Source organism: Thalassophryne amazonica, chromosome 2, assembly GCF_902500255.1.
Source record: "Thalassophryne amazonica chromosome 2, fThaAma1.1, whole genome shotgun sequence".
NCBI lineage: Eukaryota > Metazoa > Chordata > Actinopteri > Batrachoidiformes > Batrachoididae > Thalassophryne > Thalassophryne amazonica.
The window spans coordinates 105,016,595-105,036,623 of record NC_047104.1 but is presented as its reverse complement, the minus strand read 5'-3'; the positions used below and the strand labels follow the sequence as shown (position 1 = coordinate 105,036,623).

Here is a 20,029-nt window from a genome sequence, read left to right as displayed (position 1 = left end):
CTGGGCATTTATTTTTTCAAACCGTGCTCACACTGGGTGCCTAAACGAGGCAGAATGGAATTCAAGGCTGGCGATTATTAACAAAATGTTGCTTGCTGCCTGCACTGTAACAAGCTGTTAAGTTTCACACATATCCCAGGGTGTGGTGAACCAAAGACAAATGTTTTAGATCAGAGCCCTCTACATGGCTGTGAACCCTCCCCGTAACCAGACGCGCACCTGCTACACGACGGAGATTGCAAGGGCTGTAATTTGTCACTTTTACATTTTCATTCCTTCCTCTCCTGTCATATTTTCATAGTTTTTGCAGTGTGCACGCTGATTACATTTCAAACATGGATATGTTTGGCAGAAAAGTCTGCAAATATGACCAACTTTACAACACAGAGTCAGAAAAAGATGCTGAAATGACCCACAATTTATGGAGGAGATTGTACGTACCATATCGTTGGTTTGGAGGTTGATGATTGTATAAAGAAGTAGAGCTCATTGAGGGACATACGAAGTATTAATCAAGAAAAAGCCACTGTTTCTGCAGCAAATTGCAATGACACCCACCAATGCAATGGAGAACTTTAAAAGGGTCATGTGCTCGGCCACAGAGTGACAGAGTTGCAGAAGCATAAATCAGGCTTCAGGATTTTAAGGTACCACTTGGTAGCGGACTTAGCAAAAAAGAGTGACTCTACCAAATGTAATCTTTTTTAATGCACATAATGCCTGGCGCTTATTTGAGGCAGGTGTTTATTTTTTCAGACGAAGTTTTGACCTGGTCATGAAATAAGGCAGGTCCCTATTCAAGGCCAGGCATTTAATCAAGGAAATACATAAACCTAATCGGTGCTGGGGATTCCCCGTCGATCGTTCGGCACCTCCTGACAGCAACTAATCTGTTTCATACATATAAGAGATTTTGTCTGTTTTATACAGATTTCAATTAGAACAGACAAAATTTGCTGGTTCACCTGAATCCATTATATGTGAGTTTTACTGTGGCTGTTTAAAATATGAACATTGATATTTACCTGCCAGAATGATGGCCTTTTCCAGAGACCATTCTGTCCACCAGCCTTTGTGTTTTCAACAGCTCCTCCTGAAGCCTGGCGAGCTCACATTCAGTGGCTGTGAGATTTACCAAGAAAACACTGTTAATCTACACCATCAATGCATTTTCCTGTTTGTCTACATATGCATATATACAGTGGTGGGTACAGTTCCGCTAATCCGCTAATTATCAAAGCTAACTTTTTGTTATCGGATTTGCTTTTCAGCTAACTTCAAAAATCAATTAGTTTCTGCTAAGTTTAGCTTTGCTAATTTTTAGTCTGCTAACATTTTATTTGTTGGCATAGTTGGTAAAGCCAAATGGTCAAAACCCTAAAAATCACAAATTAGTCCTCTGTTGTGTTTTGTAGCAGACAGGAAGCTGTGAGGAACTGTCTGAGCTCAACCCAACCCCAGCAGAAGGAGCCTGGCTACTACAATACCAGGAAAGAAAAGAAAAGAGGGGAAAAAGAGGAAAAAAGTAATTTTTCTTGGCAACATCCAGAGTCCCTGCCATGAGGCAGGAGTCATGAAAAGCAAAACAGGTTTGACTTATGGTTTGATTTAAAAACCAAACTAATTCCAGAAGGTTTATTTATATTAGCGTTAACTGTCATTTCTACAAAGTGAAATTATCACAAATATCTTTTAGTTTTAAATTAATGCACTAATTCTAAATGTTTGAGCACTAAAACTCACAGATTCTCAGAGTCATTATGGGAAATTGAGCCTCTCACTGTTGGATGTAAAAAAAAAAAACACAACACACTAGTTAACTTGTGTGTTGGTTTTTACAAATAAACCTGTTTGTATATATGTCATTTTTTTTTCATTTGTAAAAAAAAAACAGTTGGATGCTATTTGCACTTACACTGCCATCCAGTAGATGGTACTGTTCTATGCATTTTGGGTCAAAATGTCATACGGTCGCCATTCGGTGCACTGTATCAGTCAGACTTAAAAAGAATTTTCAATTTTGCAGATATAAATAAACCGTCTGGAATTAGTTTGGTTTTGAAATTAAACCATATGTCAAACCTGCTTTGCTTTTCATAACTTCTGCCTCATGTCAGGGGCTCTGTATGCTGTCAATGAAAATTAATCTTCTTTACACCAGTGAGCAGTGAGCAGGGCGCACAAAGACAGGAAGTCTGAATCATTGTTTGTGTTGGGTTTCTGCTCACCTTCGATTCTACTCAAAAGCATCAGCGGTGCTTAAACTCAAAACTGGCTTGTCAGTAGTTGACAGTGTACCAGAGTCAATATAGAAAGTTAGTGGTTATCACTTAGCTGTAGCTTCTGCTAAATTTTTTTTTTTTATCAGTTTATCATTATAAAAGCTAACTTTTCAGTTGGCAGATTAGCAGATAATGAAGCTAACTTTTGGTTAGCTGTGCCCACGACTGCATATACAAGCAAAGGTGGTCATAGTGTTGTATAGTAACGAAGTAAAAATACTTCACTACTGTACTTAAGTACGTTTTGGGAGACTCTGTACTTTACTTGAGTTTTTCAAATTCAGCTTACTTTCACTTTTACTTCACTACATTTCCGACCTTAATTGCATACTTCTACTCCGATACATTTTCTATGCGCCATGCCGTTACTGGTTACAAAAAAACCCCAACACACACACACACACACACACACACACACACACACACACACACACACACACACACACACACACACACACACACACACACACACACACACACACACGAGAAAAGTCGTGTTTTCACCCAGAGACACCACTGATTACTAGTGACTGCAACAAAGTCAGGCCGATTTGTCATGAGGCATGTCCGGTAGGCTTTTTTGCAGTTGCGCACATTGATTACAGACCTGCAGTGGGTCTGTAATTAACTTTTCTGCAGCGCGGCTTTGCTTTGAACCTTGAACCAATCGAAGCAGTGATTCGCAGGTCGAAGCAGTGCTTCGATCTATGATTCGTGGATTTTATTTCGTTTTATCCTAATTTTTTTCCCTCTAAAACGCCGAAGAGCATATTTTTGAGTAATATTTAATATTTTTATGTTAAACCGACCTGTTATGGTCTTCTGAAACAGTTGACAGATGTATTTTATAACTTAAAAACTGGACTGATGCTAACGTGTTAGCATGTCTATGGCGTTTAATATAAAAAAAAAATCACTCCATTTTTGATTATTAACATTTACTTGTACTTTTACTTTCAATACTTGAGTACATTTAGTTGTACATTACTTGTCATACTTAAGTACAATAAATAGTAGATACTTTAAGACTTTTACTTGAGTAGCATTTCAATCGGTTACTTGAACTTCTACCAGTCATTTTTTTAATGGGTATCTGTACTTTTACTTAAGTGTGATTTTCCAGTACTTTATACAACACTGGGTGGTCATGTACTGAAACAGACTTGTGCTGTCGGGCTGTTCCTTTTGTACCTCTTAGTTTAAATATTTGCCCTGCTGTTGCACAGCCCATCTCCCAAACAGGCTCCATCCTATCATGGGCTCAGATTTATGGGAATTTTAACACTTGTGCAATGACACCAGGACATCAAGAAAGTAGTGACCTAAGGTTACGAAGAAAAACAGACCAGATAGTTTCGACGATAACCAGAATGAGGATGTAACACACACTAAACACACAAGCCAAGTGTGAGCAACACCACAGCAACTCAATAATTACTAAACTGATTTTATTTTTAAATGAAGGATTAAACATTTTATTCATACATGAAGAACAAAGTACAACCTAGACCAAGGTCAAGATGACCATTTTTCTTACACTCTCAAATCCTGTTGTCAGTAATAATTTGTTAAATGTTAAATAATGCACAACCTCATCCTTAACACTTTGTTTGAATGCACTGTCGACATATTCCAAAGGTGTTCTGAAGGACTTCAAAAGTATGCAGAAAGCAAACAGTTATAGTCACTTTGGTTTACAAATTCACTCACTGGTCTTGGTGTCTGTGGTTGCTTTAGTTAAACTGGAATGAGATCTTGGTTTGGTGGTCTTCTCTTTACATGTCAGCTGCAAAGATATATACTGTATGATTAACACAATTAAAACAGTATAATCCAAATGTAAATAGTAATCCAAATAGAATACAGACTGTTACATATAATATTTTGTTAGATTAGACTGGTTAATACTGGGAAATAAATGCACAATTACAGCAAGAAGCACTCACTTTGGTGGCCACCAGACTAAGGTTTTAGAAAAGAAAAAACTGACATGCAATTTCATTTCAACATTCATGTACGAGATCAGTATCATCTGAACTGTGCATATGTTGAGAGACAGACAGAGAAGGAAAAAGTGTCTGCTTTGAATAAATTAATGAAATAATTGTTTCTGTGGGGTTGCTTGGAGATATAACCTTGTTATTACCTCCACCAAGGAGGTTATGTTTTCGGTCGCGTCCGTTTGTTTGTTGGTTGGTTGGTTTGTTAGCAGGATCACTCAAAAAATCCTCAATGGATTTCATTGAAATTTTTACCAGGGGTGTATCTTGGCCTAACTTAGAAGTCAAAATTTTTGGTAATGATCCGGAACACAATCCGGATCCAATAATTTTTTTAAGGATTCTTTATCATTGCAGGATAGGGCCAATTTCAACTTTTTTGCATCTAACTTCATGAAGACGGGTCACAAAGGCTGAACAAAAATTAAGTTACGACACAACAATAATTTGGCATTTGTTTCTCCTCATTGAATAAACTTGTTATTAGAAAAAAAAACTTGTGCAGTTCATGCAGTTTCTCTTTATAAATACATTTGCTGAAGATCTAAGGGTTTAACCCGCTGGGGCCAACGCCGTCGTATGCGACGGCTGAGACCAAGCTTTACTAAATTATAAATAAAATGATATGAGATAGAAACTTACTCTTTTTTTGCTGAAAAATTAACTCCGCAGACTTTCGAGCCACGGTCCACCATCTTTGTACTCCTCATAGAAGCTGTGTGATGATGTGAGCAATGTGTGTGTCCAATCGGAATTGGTTCACCATCACACGGTTTTCCAAAATCCAATCGTAGGGCAGATTCACCTCACGTGACACACCAAAGATTGTTTTTAGGAGTGATGTGTTACTAGTTTATTATAGTTTACTGTGTGTTTTGAATAAATGTGTGCAGAAAATTATTTCCGCTTTACTTTTTCCTTTCTTATTTCTGATTGTAAACCTTTATAACACTTATAAAACACAACTATAGCATATATATTTGGAAAGTACAGGTTGTCCTAAAAAAAAAAAGAGACATAAAACTTGATTGTGGGATGCAGGGAGAGCTGTTAACAGAAATAATAATACATTTATGCCAGGTGAGTGAACTGTCCAAAAAATGCCCTCGGACCCCAGAGGGTTAACCACTGAATCTGAAACATGACAGTAGATGAGTGAAACAACGTGGAATAAGTCTCTTTGCCAGAGGGTACTCCATGTGACGTCAGAGACCCTATGGCCTTGGCGGAGGTTTGCGCTCTCCGAGTGCTTCCAGTTTGATGTTTAAAACATAATCACTGTGAAAAAAAATCTGACTGAGTGTCTGATTTTGTATATTTATATATTATTTTGCATATTTCTTGCAGTTCTCTCTCACACTGATCCATTCACTCAGAATCAGAATCACCTTTATTGTCATTGTAATTTACATTGCAACGAGATTTGAGTGCAACTCCAAAAGGTGCTTTTCCAAGGTGCGAGTAATTATTAGCCAAATAAAAGATAATAAAAATTAACAAAATAAATAATTTACCTATATGTACAACTTAAAATAAAATGTTGCCAAAATATAAAATGCAAAATGAGAAATTATGTACAACTGTGGAATGATATTGCACGGGAAAATATTGCACATGGGTTCAGATACTGCCTATGAAAGTTTGAAAAGTGCAGATTAATGTAGTTTGTTATTGTTCAGTGCAGTGATTGAGGAGAAAGCTGTCCCTGAGTCTGTTTGTCCTAGTTTTGATTGACCTATACCGTCGGCACGAGGGTAGTAAGTCAAACAGGTGGTTTCTGGGGTGGGATGTGACTTTGATGATGCTGGCAGCTCTGCTGAGGTAACGAGAGCTGGCAATGTCCTCCAGGTTGGGCAGAGAGCAACTGCTGCTGAACACCCCCCGTACCATGCGGTAATGCAGTGCGCCAGGATACTCTCGATGGTGGATCTGTAGAACAACACCAGCAGCTTCTCCTCCAGATTGTTTCTCCTGAGCACCCTCAGGAATGGAGTCGCTGCTGGGCTTTCTTCACCACCACTGTGGCATTGGCAATCCAGGAGAGGGTGTCAGAGAGCTGTATTCCCAGGAACCTGGTGAAGCTGACCCTTTCCACACAGTCCTCATGGATGTAGAGCGGGGCTGGGTCAGCCCTGTCCTTTCTGAAGTTCAGGATTATTTCTTTTGTTTTTGTGGTGTTCAGCAGCAGGTTGTTAGCTGAACACCACGCTGTCAGTCGGTTGACCTCATCTCTGTAATGAGACTCATCACCCCCTGAGATGAGCCCAATCACGGTGGTATCATCCACAAACTTCATGATGGTGTTTGAGAGATGGGTTGGAGAGCAGTCAGGAGTGTAAAGGGTGAACAGGAGGGGGCTCAATACACAGCCTTGAGGGGAACCGGTGCTGAGTGTGATGGTGGAGGAGAGGTGGGGGCCAGGTTTCATGGACTGTGGGCGGTTCATGACGAAGTCCTTGATCCACTGGCAGATGGGGTTGTGATGCCCAGATTGGTCAATTTCTGGACCAGGATCTCCGGGATGATGTGGTTGAAGGCTGAGCTGAAGTCCAGGAAGAGCATCCTCACATAGTTCTCCAAGGTGCTCCGGGTGGCTCAGCGTGGTGTGGAGCGCTGTGGTCATAGCATCCTCTGTGGAGTGGTTTGCCCTGTAGGCAAACTGGTGGGGGTCCAGAGTGGGAGGCAGACAGGCTCTGATGTGCTGAGAGACCAGTCTTTCAGAGTACTTTATGACCACAGGCGTAAGGGCAACAGGCCTGTAGTCATTTATGCTTTCCACTGCTGAGTTCTTTGGGACTGGAATGATGATGAAAGATTTGAGGCAGAGTGGAATGATGGCCTGCGACAGAGACAGGTAAAAGATGCAGGTGAAAACTCCAGGCAGTTGGTCAGCACATGCTTTGAGTACCTTGCCAGGTACACCATCGGGGCCGGCCGCCTTCCTGGGGTTCACCGCCTTCAGCACACATCTCACTTCATGCTCCTGGAGTGTCAGTGTGCTAGTGCTGGAGGGTGGTGGGTGTGGAGTTGCTGCTGGTCTGTCTGCTTCAAAGCGGGCAAAGAAGCAGTTCAGTTCCTCTGCCAGCGAGGCGTCAGACCTAGCATTTCCTGGGTTGCTGCTTCTGTAGTTGGTTATATGATTTATTCCCTGCCACATCTTTCTGGGGACATTCACAGTGAAGTGGTCCTCTATCTTTTTCTTGAAGGCCGCCTTGGCCTCCCTGATGCCTCTTTTCAGGTCAGACCTGGCCACGCTGTACAGGGCCCTGTCCCCTGATTTAAAGGTGGTGTTGCAGCTTTTTAATAGGGACTGGACTACGCTGTTCATCCAGGGTTTCTGGTTTGGAAAAACCCTGACCCTTTTGTTGATGGAGACAGTGTCAACACAGTTCTTAATGTAGGAGTGTACGGTGTCAGTGTACTCCTGCAGGTTGTGGCTGGAAAATAAATCCCATACAGTCCATGAGAAGCAGTCCTGTAGCTGGGAGAGCGCTCCCTCAGGCCAGGTTTGGCCAGGCCATACGTTGCTCGGTCATCTCCCCCACTCTTTTTGTTTTACTGCTCAATTCATTCAAAATCCTTTCTGTGGGATTGTGTGGCGTTATGACTTGGTTATTTAAGTTTTAGAATGTAACCATGGTGAAAATAATGAGAATGCAACAATTTACTTCTCTGAGTTAATATATATATGTTCAGAAGTTATGTCTCACTCACTAAAACACGTGCCAAATCCATCACCAATCCAACAGCCACTAACCATCTGGCAGGTGGCAGTGGTTAAGAGGTGGCAGGCAGATCTATTGAATATGAAACAACCAAAACTAAATTTATTTTCAATTTATCTGGTTCCTCAAAATTCATCACATTTTAATGTGTTTGTTTTTGCTATACAGGTGTAATTCAAAAAATTAGAATGTTGTGGAAAAACAGTTTTCATCAGCTATTTCGGAAAGCGAAAATATTATGTACTCTCTAGACACATTACAAATAAACTAAAAATGTTTCAAGCATTTTATTATTTTAATTTTGATAAGTCCAACATACAGCTCCAAAAAAGGAAAAAAGTATTTAAAAATATGAGAATATTTAAAGTTTGCCATTTATAAACTTGCCATTTATGCAGTACAATACAAAGAATCTCTGTCTGATTCAGTACACATAACCACAATTATGGGACAGACTGCTGACTTGAGAGTTGCCCTGATGACATTGTCCACAATGACGGTAAGCCACAGAAGGTCATTGCTGAAAAGGCTGGCTGCTCATAGAGTGCTGTGTCAAAGTACATATATTCATGGCAAGTTGACTGGAAGGGAAAGTTTTGGTGGGAAAAGATGCACAAGCAACAGGCATTACATTTACAACATACAGGAAATAGTGGGGCAGATATGTGAAAAAGATGTTCACTTCTGGCAGAAACTGTGAATTTTTGCACACAGGGGTATTTTCAAATGCTGAATTCAAAAATTGCCAGATCCAAAAGATCTGACCATTGGGTCGGCTGCCATCTTGAATTCCAATGTGGCTGCTATGTTGAAACATTGACAGTCACTATCTTGGTTTCTATAGGACACAGGTTCCTGAAAGTTGGTACACAAGGGTACTTTGATATGCTAAATTAATAATGCAGTTATTAATACATAATAATTGATACATTAATTATTAACACATTACTTATTAATACATGATAAAGTTAGTTCTACTCTACATTTCACATGCCACCAGATACCATCACCACAAGTCCTGAAAAATAAAGAACATAAGTTAAGAAATAATTGGAATGAAGACTGTCAGGACTATTGTTATCCAAAGCTTCTATTACCTTTGAAAATATTATTATGCACTATTACTATGCACAGGTAATAGAGAAGAATTTTACCCATTCATTGCTGTCATTGTATATTTCATGTCACTTTAGTTAAGGTGTAGTAAGCTGCATTGCATTGTTTGTATGTTATAATTATTTTTCATAGAGCAATTTGTGACATTCATAAGACTGAAGTGAAAAATGATAAAAAGGTGACAGCATGTCATATCACTGTGATGCTCTGGGATATATAATGCTATTAGTGTGACCCTGAGGTGCACAAATGAAAAGTCCCTCAGGGTGACCAACTCAGGAGCATCCTACATACAGCTGACCGTGTGATAAGCATGGTGTCTCCAGATTTAAGCCAATCAGTTTCAGTGACTGTCCCTGCGACTTATTGATGGACGTTGCAAAACATGTGTACAGAGGAAACTGGAGCCATTTGAACTGGAAGGGAAGGTCTTATGGGATGATGGTAATCCTTGGAATAAACACATCTTCACCCTGAGCTTCTCCTGTTACTATGGTGGCTTCAATCACATGTGCCATCATATGCTTGATGGTCAGTTGAGTTCCATTACAGAGTTTTGGGGCATGCAGGTTGTGAAGAAGCATGACTGGCCAACCAACCTTTAGCTTTAGGTTGTGAGGTGGAATGCCTGGGGACTCTAGGGAATTCAGGAACTCAGGAGATGAACTCAGGAGATGAACCCACATACTGTGAGGGCTTCACAGTATGTGGGTACCCACGATGGTCCCTGGACAACGTGCAGAAGTCCCAGAGAACAAAGAGACCAGATAGACAGGAGACAAGAAGAAGAGGAGTGTCTCTCCCTTATTTAGCAGGAGTAGGGGAAAAACTACAGAGGATCTTCAGACAGCACAAAATCCCAGTTTACTTTAAACCGGTTAACACTTTGCGACAGAAATTAGTTCACCCTAAGGACAGGATCCCTAGTTACAAACAGAGCAATGTAGTGTACTCTATCAGATGTCAGGAAAACTGTAACGAACACTACATAGGTGAGACTAAGCAACCTTTACACAAAAGGCTATACCAGCACCGCAGAGAGGGCGCCAGTGGACCTCAGTCTGCAGTTCATCTCCAACTTAAAGACACTAACCACATGTTTGAGGACAAGGAAGTTAAAATCTTAGCCAGAGAGAAGAAATGGTTTGAGAGAAGGGTCAAGGAGGCATTCTATGTGAAACAGTTGAAACCCAGCCTTAACCGGGGAGGGGGTCTGAGACACGCTTTATCCCCTGTTTACAATGGGGTACTCAGGTCAAAGCAGTTTCAGTCTTTTGTTCATGGTAATGAGCCATGCACGTCATCACAAGAGTCATCAAGGGAGCCATCAGGAGAGGCGTCCGTTCCATCATTAGGAGGGACAGCTGCCCTATCATTAGGAGGGTGCTAACTAGAGCACAATAGGTGCTAATTAGAAGTATTGTTTAGTCACTAGCCCATAGCAGTCTGCCTCTCCTTAGGAGGGGTCTGGTTAGGTTTAAAACTCCAGCTTTTGTGGCTTCTGTTTATTCTTCTCTACAAGAGTCAAGACAGAAGTCAGACTACCAGAGTAAGAATTTTAGCTGAGGAAGCTTCTGCGATTTGAAGCAAAGCGTCCTCGTGTCAAGCAACCCAGTCCAGTTGAAGATTCAAGCTTCTCTACTATGGAAACCACCTGGGACAACTGAGAGCCTACATAGAAACAAACTTCAAAGATTCTGTATGCAAATTTACCTACTGTCTGCCGGATGTGAACATCTCGGGCAATTTTTGTTAAATATCTACCCCACTAAAAGTAAAGGAACTGAAAAGGACCTGCTAACCTTCATTCAGCTTGGGACCCCGACGAGGGCGGTCGCATCTCCTCCACTCTCCCTTATCTCTGTTCTCTGCTTTAACCTTCAAGTCCCTACTTCACCAGACTGTGAATTCCTCAAATTATATTGGATACTGGATCTGTTGGACTACTATTAGATTGATCAGCTGGTCTCTGAATGCTATTGACACCATTTTTTTTCTACAAGAAGGTCAGGACACGGGAATCCTACCTGCCCAGATGGAATACATCCTGCGGGCTATGTTCTCGACTCCTGGAGTTCTTGGCGTGTGGCATGCTTGGCGCCTTTCTCCGTTGAGGATGTCGAGGATTTATTCATTTTTGGTCTTTTGGTAGCAGGCCTGGTACTTTTTGGCTTATGTGCTGCCCTGATCTACTGGAAAATTGGCAAGACGGCGGCATCAAGAACCATGGCCACTCGCTTGTCCGTCATAATTAACGAGGTTGGTAAGGCAGTGCATTCTCAGACTGCGTTGACTCTTGAACTCAGACGCAAATTGGATGACATCTTGGAGCAGATGCGTGCCTTGCAGTTGAAGTTGAAGATTTCAGAGGCCGGGAAATATTCTTAATTCATAATTGAGAATATTGTTAATTCATAATTGGGATTTGGTTGTTCAAGTGGAACTGTTAAAAGTGTTTTTCACTGCTCAAACCACAACATTACAGGCTTATCAAGCCTGAAGGTCAAACTGCCCGACTGTTTTCCCTCCAGAGGAATTTCTCCGGCCTGGGGATCATTTGGCTGTTTTTTTAATCTCAACTCACAAAGACAATAAACTGTTTTTCACAGGACTGAAGCATGCTCCATTAACCTCCCCCCCACCCCCCTCCTACCCCCCATCAACACTTCCACTCTGGCATCTGCTCACATCATCCCTTTCCCCTTCTGCAGGGGCAGTGCAGTTTTAGCTGCAGCTGGCCCCCGTTCCTCCCCCCAAGCTGACGGCGGCGCATCTCAGGATTGCTGCGTGGCCTTCACCCACTTGCCTCAAGTTGGATAACGGACTTCTTCAAACTTAGTGCACATAAACAATGTCAAATGTGTATGTGCTGTCTTTAATTCTGATGTGTGCCATTATTATGGTAAACAAGTAATAACTGTGGACTAATTGCTGTCTGAGGTAACTGGAGTGTAAACATAATTTCTCCACTGTAAGATCAATAAAGTATATCATCTCTAACAGTAATGACCACGGCCTTGAGAAGAGTGCCAAGCAATGCTGATTCCAGAACTTATAGGTGAAATTTCTAAGGGGTTTACTGAGGGCGGAGCCAATGTATCAAGAGCCACCAGGCACAGATGTGTCTAGGACATGAGCTACAAGTGTGACATTCAGTGTCTACCCACTCCTGAAATCGAGATAATGCCAGCAGAGTCTCACCTCGGCTAAGGAGAAAAAGAACTGGACTGTTGCTTAGTGGCCCAACTCTCTTCAGATGAAAGTAAATTTTGCATTTCATTTGGAAATCAAGTTCCCAGAGTCTGGAAGAAGAGTGTACAGGCCAAGTTGCTTAAGTCCAGTGTGAAGTTTCCACAGTCAGTGATGATTTGTGGTGCGGCGCTAGGTGCTAGTGTTGGTCCACAAAGTCAACACAGTGATCTACCAGGAGATTTTAATGCACTTCTTGGTCCACTGCTGGCAGTGGTGGGCACAGTTCCGCTAATCCCCTAACCACTAATTATCGAAGCTAATGTTTTCATGATTGGATTAGCTTTTAAGATAACTTTGAAAACCATCATCAGACCAATTATCTTCCGATAAATTTTGGTCTGATAATTTTTAAATCACTAACATGTTTTTGTAGGTGAAGTGAATAAATCTTAATCAGTTAAAAATATTTGTTAAATCTGATATCAAAGATTTTAGCACTATCTGTTAATTCTTTTGTAGCAAATAAACAACCCTATTCTCTGTTAATAGAGATTAGCTGGTTTCAGAAGAAACCGCTCTATCCTCTGCAGTCAGAGAAGAGCTGGTCACAAGATAATTGCTCTTGACACCATAGTTACTCACCGGCAATATCACCCAAGTCATCCAGAGACATACAGTTTTAACTTATGGAAAACATCAGCTATATGTTTTAGTTTTAAAGTATTGCACTAATTTTGAAGGTTTTAGTGTGGACATGCTGTGTCCCGGTGCATTATGGGTAATCTCAGTACAGTCACGACAGGAGAAATGTATTTGAGACGCTCTGATCAGGCCCCAGGTTGCTTCTCCACGCAGATTACACGTAGCACACGGATAATTTGGAATATTTGTTTTGACAAGTTTTTACAGTCTCTACTGCCATCTACTGGCCAGTAGTGTTCATGTTAGTATTCACCCTAAGTACTGAGATATCCCATGATCCTTTGCGCAACTGAGAGTTGTTGTAGCCTCTTGCAGCAGCTAAAGAAATAAAAATGTACATTTTGGTTGTATAATGTTCATTTACAACTGTCGTCGTGGATTCTGTTGTTTAAACAGCAGTAACTCTCTGGCACAAAAAAACACCAAACAAACAAACAAACAAACAAACAAACAAACAAAAAAGCAAAACAAAAACTGGTACGCAAATGATTATGGGTAATGGTCTGACCATCTGGGTGCCAGTAGATGGCAGTGTTCTATGCATTTTGAACCCCGGTTATATCAGACGGCTGAAAAATCACAACTTTTGGCTTTTGCAAATGGCTTTTTTAAAACATATGAATAGGATGGTATATTTTACAAAAGAACATTTATATGTAAATACCAACACACACGTCACGTTACATTAACGCATTGGGTTTTACACAGAATGAATGAGTCAACCAATCAATGTTACCCACAATCCCTTTGGCATCTGTCTGTGTTTGTTACAAAACTTCAGAATTAGTGCATTATTTAAAATTAATTATATGTGTTATATTTTAACTTTGTACAAATGACAGAATTGACATTAATGGAGTTATTTTTTATTTTTATTTTTTAAATCAAAACCATAAGTCAAAACTGCTTTATTTTCCAAGACCTCTGCCTCATAGCAGCACGGCTGTATCCTGTTAAGGAATAGTGGCTTCTTTTGTGTGTGTAGAGGTTGCTTCACTGCTGTAAAATATGTAGTAAACAGGAACTTCCAGCAGTGCACAGGGCACACAAAGACAGAAGTTGTTGTAAATGTCCTGGAGACAATACTGAAAGTTATTGGTTAGCTGTAGCCTCTGATAAATTTTTGGGTGATTTATCAGTTTAGTTTTATAAACGATAACTTTTCAGTTAGCTGACTAGCTGTTACTGAAGCTAAATTTTTAGTTAGCTGTGCCCACCACTGTCTGCTGGAAAGCTTCCAGCAAGACTAGGCAACTGTCCACAGTGCCAAAAATAATCATAACTGGTTTGCTGACCATGCTATCACTGTAGTTGATTGTACCCATAGACAATACCTCTTAGATTATCTATGGGGTATTGTCAAGATGAAGATGAGAGACATCAGACCCAACAATACAGACAAGCTGAAGGCCACTATCAAAGCAACCTGGAATTCCATAACACCTCAGCTGTGCCACAGGCTGTTTGCCTCCATACACCATGACATTGATGCAGTAACTTGTTCAAAAGTGGCCCCAACCAAGTTTGGCGTGCACCAATTTACATACTTGCCAGAGGTTTAACATTTCTGTATTGTAAATTTTTGGCTCAGACTCATGAAATATTCTAATATTTTGAGATACACATTTTTCTGTTATATTTTGGAGCTGTAAGCCACAATTAAAGTAAAAACATGCTTGAAATGTTTTAGTTCATATGTAATGTGTCTGGAATATATAAAATTTTCACTTTCTGAAATACCTGGCAATAAAAATGTAATTTTCTCATGATACTCAAAGTCTTTTGAAAGGCCGTGGCTATGGGTACGGACCCGTATCTACAGAGACCATTCTAAAGATACGGAGGGTGTCTTACCGACCAATCAGAATGCACAAATATGTCCGTACCGTACCATATGCGGCTAAAGGTCTGGTAAGGCTTCAAAACTCATCCGTACATTGTCCGTATCTTCAGTGAACCTCGGTCCGTACCTTTAGCAGTTCTGCAGAAGATACAGATGTACGTACCCATAGCCACTTCGTTTTTGAAATACACCTGTCTATCCTTTTAATTTAGAGACAAGATAACAACATTTGGGCTGCATGGTGGGGCAAGCAGTCAGCAGACATAAAATGTGTGTGAAATCAAAGTGTGGATCCATATCAGATCTGCTGTGGTCACCACAACAAAAACAGAAGAAGCCAAAAGATATTACTTACACAATTTATTGATTTTCAGGAATGGTCTTAACAAATTGGAGAAGATGGACTCATTTCTACAGGCTACATGCCTAGGCTTTCCAAAGCCAAGTAATAATAATTGTTGTGTGTTGGGGGGTTTGGCTGGACATTTGGGTGCTGTTTTCTTTTCTTTGCTCTCCAGGTGGTATGCAAACTGATTTTTTCTGTGGAGAAGGTGCTGGCGGAAGAGTCCTTCACCCTCATCAGAACTATTGGCTGCACCTGTGGAGGATGCTCACGTGCAGGCCTAACAACTTGCAGCACCTGTGTATGATGCTCACGTGCAGACTTAAAAACTTTCAGCTGAAGCAGATAATGAGATGGCGTTCTGCATTTAAGCCATGAGTGATTTGAGCAGAACTGCCGGGAACTCGACCTTGTGACGTTCGGTTGTGAGACGCTGAGGACCGCGCCAGGGTTTGACACATCGTGCCTGTGAAGGAGGACGGGTGAGGGACACATGCTGTCAGCACACATCAGAGGTGATTATCGTCTGAATAATCGTTAATAGTAATTTGGCGTTTTGTTACGCAGTATATTTGAACATTGATGAGAATTGTGCAGTTTGCTTCTCACTGCCGTGGCGTACGGATTGATGATCCTCCACCTGTTGTGAGAAGCTGCTCATTTACATAAGGCTTAAATTCAGACCTGAATGTGTTGCTGATAGTGTGTGCCTCTGAAGGATATTTGTTGTAGCTCTGTTGACTTACCTCACCTTTTCCGTCCTTCACAGAGTCAGTTTGTCGTATTCACCTGGGGGGTGTTCGGCGGTGAATCTGAGTCCAGAAGTGCCGGGCTTTGATCCATTTGGGCGCTGGAGAGCGCGCCGTCCTTCACCTTGCCAAGACAGCTGACTATTTATGTTGTACACGGATTATTGCACATGAGGGGGAATAAATTTGTTTCTTGGAACCGCTTTCTGTTTATTTAGCGCTGGGCCATTGTCAGATGCTGGTTCGGTTCTCTGACCCGCGTCAGCACATAACAATAATTACTATTTAATTATGCTTTATGTTGTATTTTATTTATATACAGTACCATATGTAACAGATAAATGCCAAAGTTACTTGTATCAAACAACTTCAATGTCCAGGTCATAGTACATACCTTATACATGATGTAGAGGATGTAAAGGAGGATTCCAAAACCGTATATGGGGATTACTTGAGCCATCAGGTTATATTTTTTGCCTCGTCTTGTACTTTGCAATTTGGCCATGGCTTCAGCACTATGAGTCATGGAGTAAGACTTTTCTACCTCCCACTGCTCTGGGCCCTCTGGAAATGTCAACTGATGCATCATAGGAGGGTAGAATCCAGGCCCTACTGGAAGACAAGTAAGTGATCAGCAATTACATTCAATCTCTTTGTTAATTTGTGACCAAAATATGACTAACAACACAGCTGTGGATATTTTTTGCATCAGGTCTACTCATACACAAACTGTACATGCTGCTGTACACTGTACACCCAGTAGTAAACAATGAGTTGCGTATCTCATGAATGCATAATGAAAACAGGAAGGATTTGGATGAAATGTAGTGAAAAGACAAACCTCTGACCAGGGGCTGCTGGTCACTAGAGGGCGCAATGGTGCCGCCTACTCAAAATAATGAGACAAGGACATATACTACAAAATAATAAATAAGAAATAACTATGATTTGCTCAGAGTCAACGTGTACAAGTGCCTGTCAGTGTCAGTGCACTGCATTTACAGTAACGCAGCCTTGAAGAAAATCCCCCTTCAAGAAGTGAAGGTGCACCCTCTTAAAAATCAGTACCCCCAGCGGCCACTGCCTCCGACTAAGAATTGACTAGATGTGCATAAGAGGATGGAAGGCAATTTTTAAATAATATTTTTTCATTCATATTTTTGGTGTTAGGGCAATGAAATAATCTCTTGAAAAGAGAAATGTTTATTATTTATGATGCCTTTGGTGACCGCCACATTTAAACCATATGATTAGTCACATTTCACAATAATAGACCATAAATCTGGAATGAATGGAACACTATTCTAATTAATGTTCTTAATTTCCCCCAGTGTAGATTATAGTACTGCATACAGTTTTGTTGTTATTGTTGTCATCATCAAAGAACATATTTGTTTCAGTGGTGTGTCATTAATATGACTGTATGAATAACACTGATCAATACTAAAGACTTATGGAAGCATCTCATGGACAAATGGAGAATGTTCCTTCTATGACTGAACTGGCTTTGATCACTGACTCACCAGTTACACTCCATTTTCGGATACTCTACTCTTCACCATTTGAATATGTTTTGAGCCAACACTTGTTGTGTCCACTGGAGTCCATATGTTTTAATTTAATTTAACCAGATTAGTCCCATTGAGATCAAGAGCTCTTTTGCATAGGAGACCTGGACAATTATAAAGTTCCAAATTCACCTAACCTGCATGTCTTTAAACGTGGGAGGAAACCGGAGCACCCGGAGAAAACCCACGCAAACACGGGAAGAACATGCAAACTCCACACAGAAAGGCCACAGGTGGGAATCGAGCCCATGACCTTCTTGCTGTGAGGCAACAGTGCTAACCATTAAGCCACCATGCTGCACATATGTGTGTGGTTGCTGAGCTGCAGCATTTCTGTCCTTGGATGTGTGACAATTCTCCCTACCAGATATAGTTACATCCAATCCACATCCAATTGGCACATGATTATTATTATTGCCTTATTTTGCTAAAATTCACAGTCAGCTGTACTTCTGGTTGTGTTGTGACTTGATCACTATTCATAAAGTGAATAGTGATATAATAGTGAATAGTGAATAAAATCACCAAATCCGAACAACAAAACTGCAAAAGGAAACTCATGAAATCACTTCTTCAACACAAACACATTCTAATAAACGTGAACAAAATTCATGCTACTTTTGCAATCAAGCTAATGTGTTGAGTCGTATGAGTGGGATTTCCCGCTATGAAATTTTACACCATTTTGGTGCACTTTCTGAAACTGTGTAGTGCTTTCACCTTTGTTCATGAGTTTTTTTGTTTTTGGCTTTGCCAATGTGTTTTCTTTAAAGTAGTGTCTTTTTCGCAGGTTCTTAAAGTTGTTGTGTTTTACAATTATGAACCACCTCAGCACATCAAATTGTAGAAGAAAGTACATGAGAAAGCTAAAATGTAGAAAAAGTACTTACAAAATTTTCCCTGTTTGCTTTAATGAGTCCTATAGCTTTGTAGTAATTTGACAACATGCAGTTTTCAGTTAAAATCTTTACATGTAGTTCAAACAATGTCACTAACACTCTTGTAGACGAAATGTGTTAAAGCGTTAAATAACACTATGTAACACATTTTTTGTTCCTGGCTTCTAAGTGTTATATTTCAACTGCTTATGTCTAAAGTCTATGGAAAAATGACTACATTCAGCACAAACTTTGATTTTTTTTTTTTTTTTTTTTAATGTTCTAGAAAGTTCTAAAAGTTTCTTGAAATTTCTAGATAATTCTGGAAACTTCTAGAAAATTCTGGACAGTTCTAGCAGTTAAAGAATATTCTAGATGACTACTCAGTAGTAGTGAAGGCGAATCGAGAATATTCTTGAAAACAGACAAATTTCAAAATATCATTGTCCTGATCACAGAAGCAACGTTTCTGTGGAATAACAGCTATTTTCTATTTATTTAAGGCATAACAGGTTAGAAAAACACACTATGTACCCAGGAACAAAACAAAAATAAAAATTTGTTACATAGTGCAATTAACATAATGTACAACACATCAGTAAATAAAACAACTTGACTGTATATGTGCATATTGAATTATTTTTCTTGGTATAAAATTGCATTTGCACTATAATTGGCTGTGTAGTTATGACTCACTATGTACAGCCAGAATAACAACAACAATCAAAAACCACAGAGACGGAGAGAGCTGGCAATGGATGGATGGATGGATGGATGGAAGGGTGGATTGTTGACGATCTGATAAGCCGCCTTACCCTCAGGCTGCCCTCTCTCCTTTTCCCCTCTGGGTAAAAGCATTCTGGGCAGGAATAGAGAAACACAGAGAACAGAACATGATATAAGAGTAACCTTTTGGCAAGTTGTTATAGACATTTTGTCTCCGATGATGACAGCAGTGCATGTATTTCATTTAAACTGCAAATCTAGATGTCAGTGCTCCATTAGTGACGTTTCTGCCCAGATTAGTGCAGATTAGTCGAGCTGCTTTCAAGGGCTGTATGTAATATTGACTACAAATCCACAAAATACAACGAAAAGTCCAATGGATGTAACACTTCAGCTGCCATTTATCGTCTTTATCATTCACTTTTTTCCATGTCCTTAATTTGGAGCCCTGTTCTAAACAATACCCTTTACTCAATACCCCAGAATGACAAAGCAAGAAAGTATTTCTCCCCCTTGCAAGTGTCTAGACTCTGTGCACCACTTCTTTAAAGGACAAGCTCATTTTTTCCCCGCAACCTTAAACATGTTAAAATAAATTTGTATCAACAAAACGCCTGTCAAGAGCTCCAAATGAACTCAAACCTGTTTTTGAAGATGAGGCATGCATCTTCTAAACTGCAGTGATTGAATAAACAGATCTGTCTGTTTGTCAGTCTATCTGTCTATCCCCTGCAGATTTTTAACATAACTTAAAAACAGTACCATCTTGTAAATCTCCAAATTATAATCAGTTTGCCTTTCTCTCTCACAAAGCAGCACATATCTACATACATGGGCTATGATGTGATTCAGGAACAATACCTCCTAGTATGGGATGGCTTGCTTTGATGAGAGAGAATGGGCAG

General features: G+C 40.3%; 1 protein-coding gene across 1 annotated transcript in view; it reads right to left on the bottom strand.

Annotated features, from left to right (window-relative positions):
• ric3a (RIC3 acetylcholine receptor chaperone a) overlaps window positions 1-19,509 on the bottom strand; it is a 34,691-nt gene extending 15,182 nt beyond the window's left edge. The window contains exons 1-4 of the mRNA XM_034163311.1: window positions 19,130-19,509; window positions 16,347-16,561; window positions 3,993-4,068; window positions 1,026-1,122 (exon numbers count right to left, since the gene is read on the bottom strand). Of these exons, the coding sequence (XP_034019202.1) occupies window positions 1,026-1,122; window positions 3,993-4,068; window positions 16,347-16,561; window positions 19,130-19,331 (590 nt within the window). The 5' untranslated portion in view covers window positions 19,332-19,509. The remainder of the gene's footprint in view (window positions 1-1,025; window positions 1,123-3,992; window positions 4,069-16,346; window positions 16,562-19,129) is intronic.
• Between the last annotated feature and the right edge of the window lie 520 nt (window positions 19,510-20,029).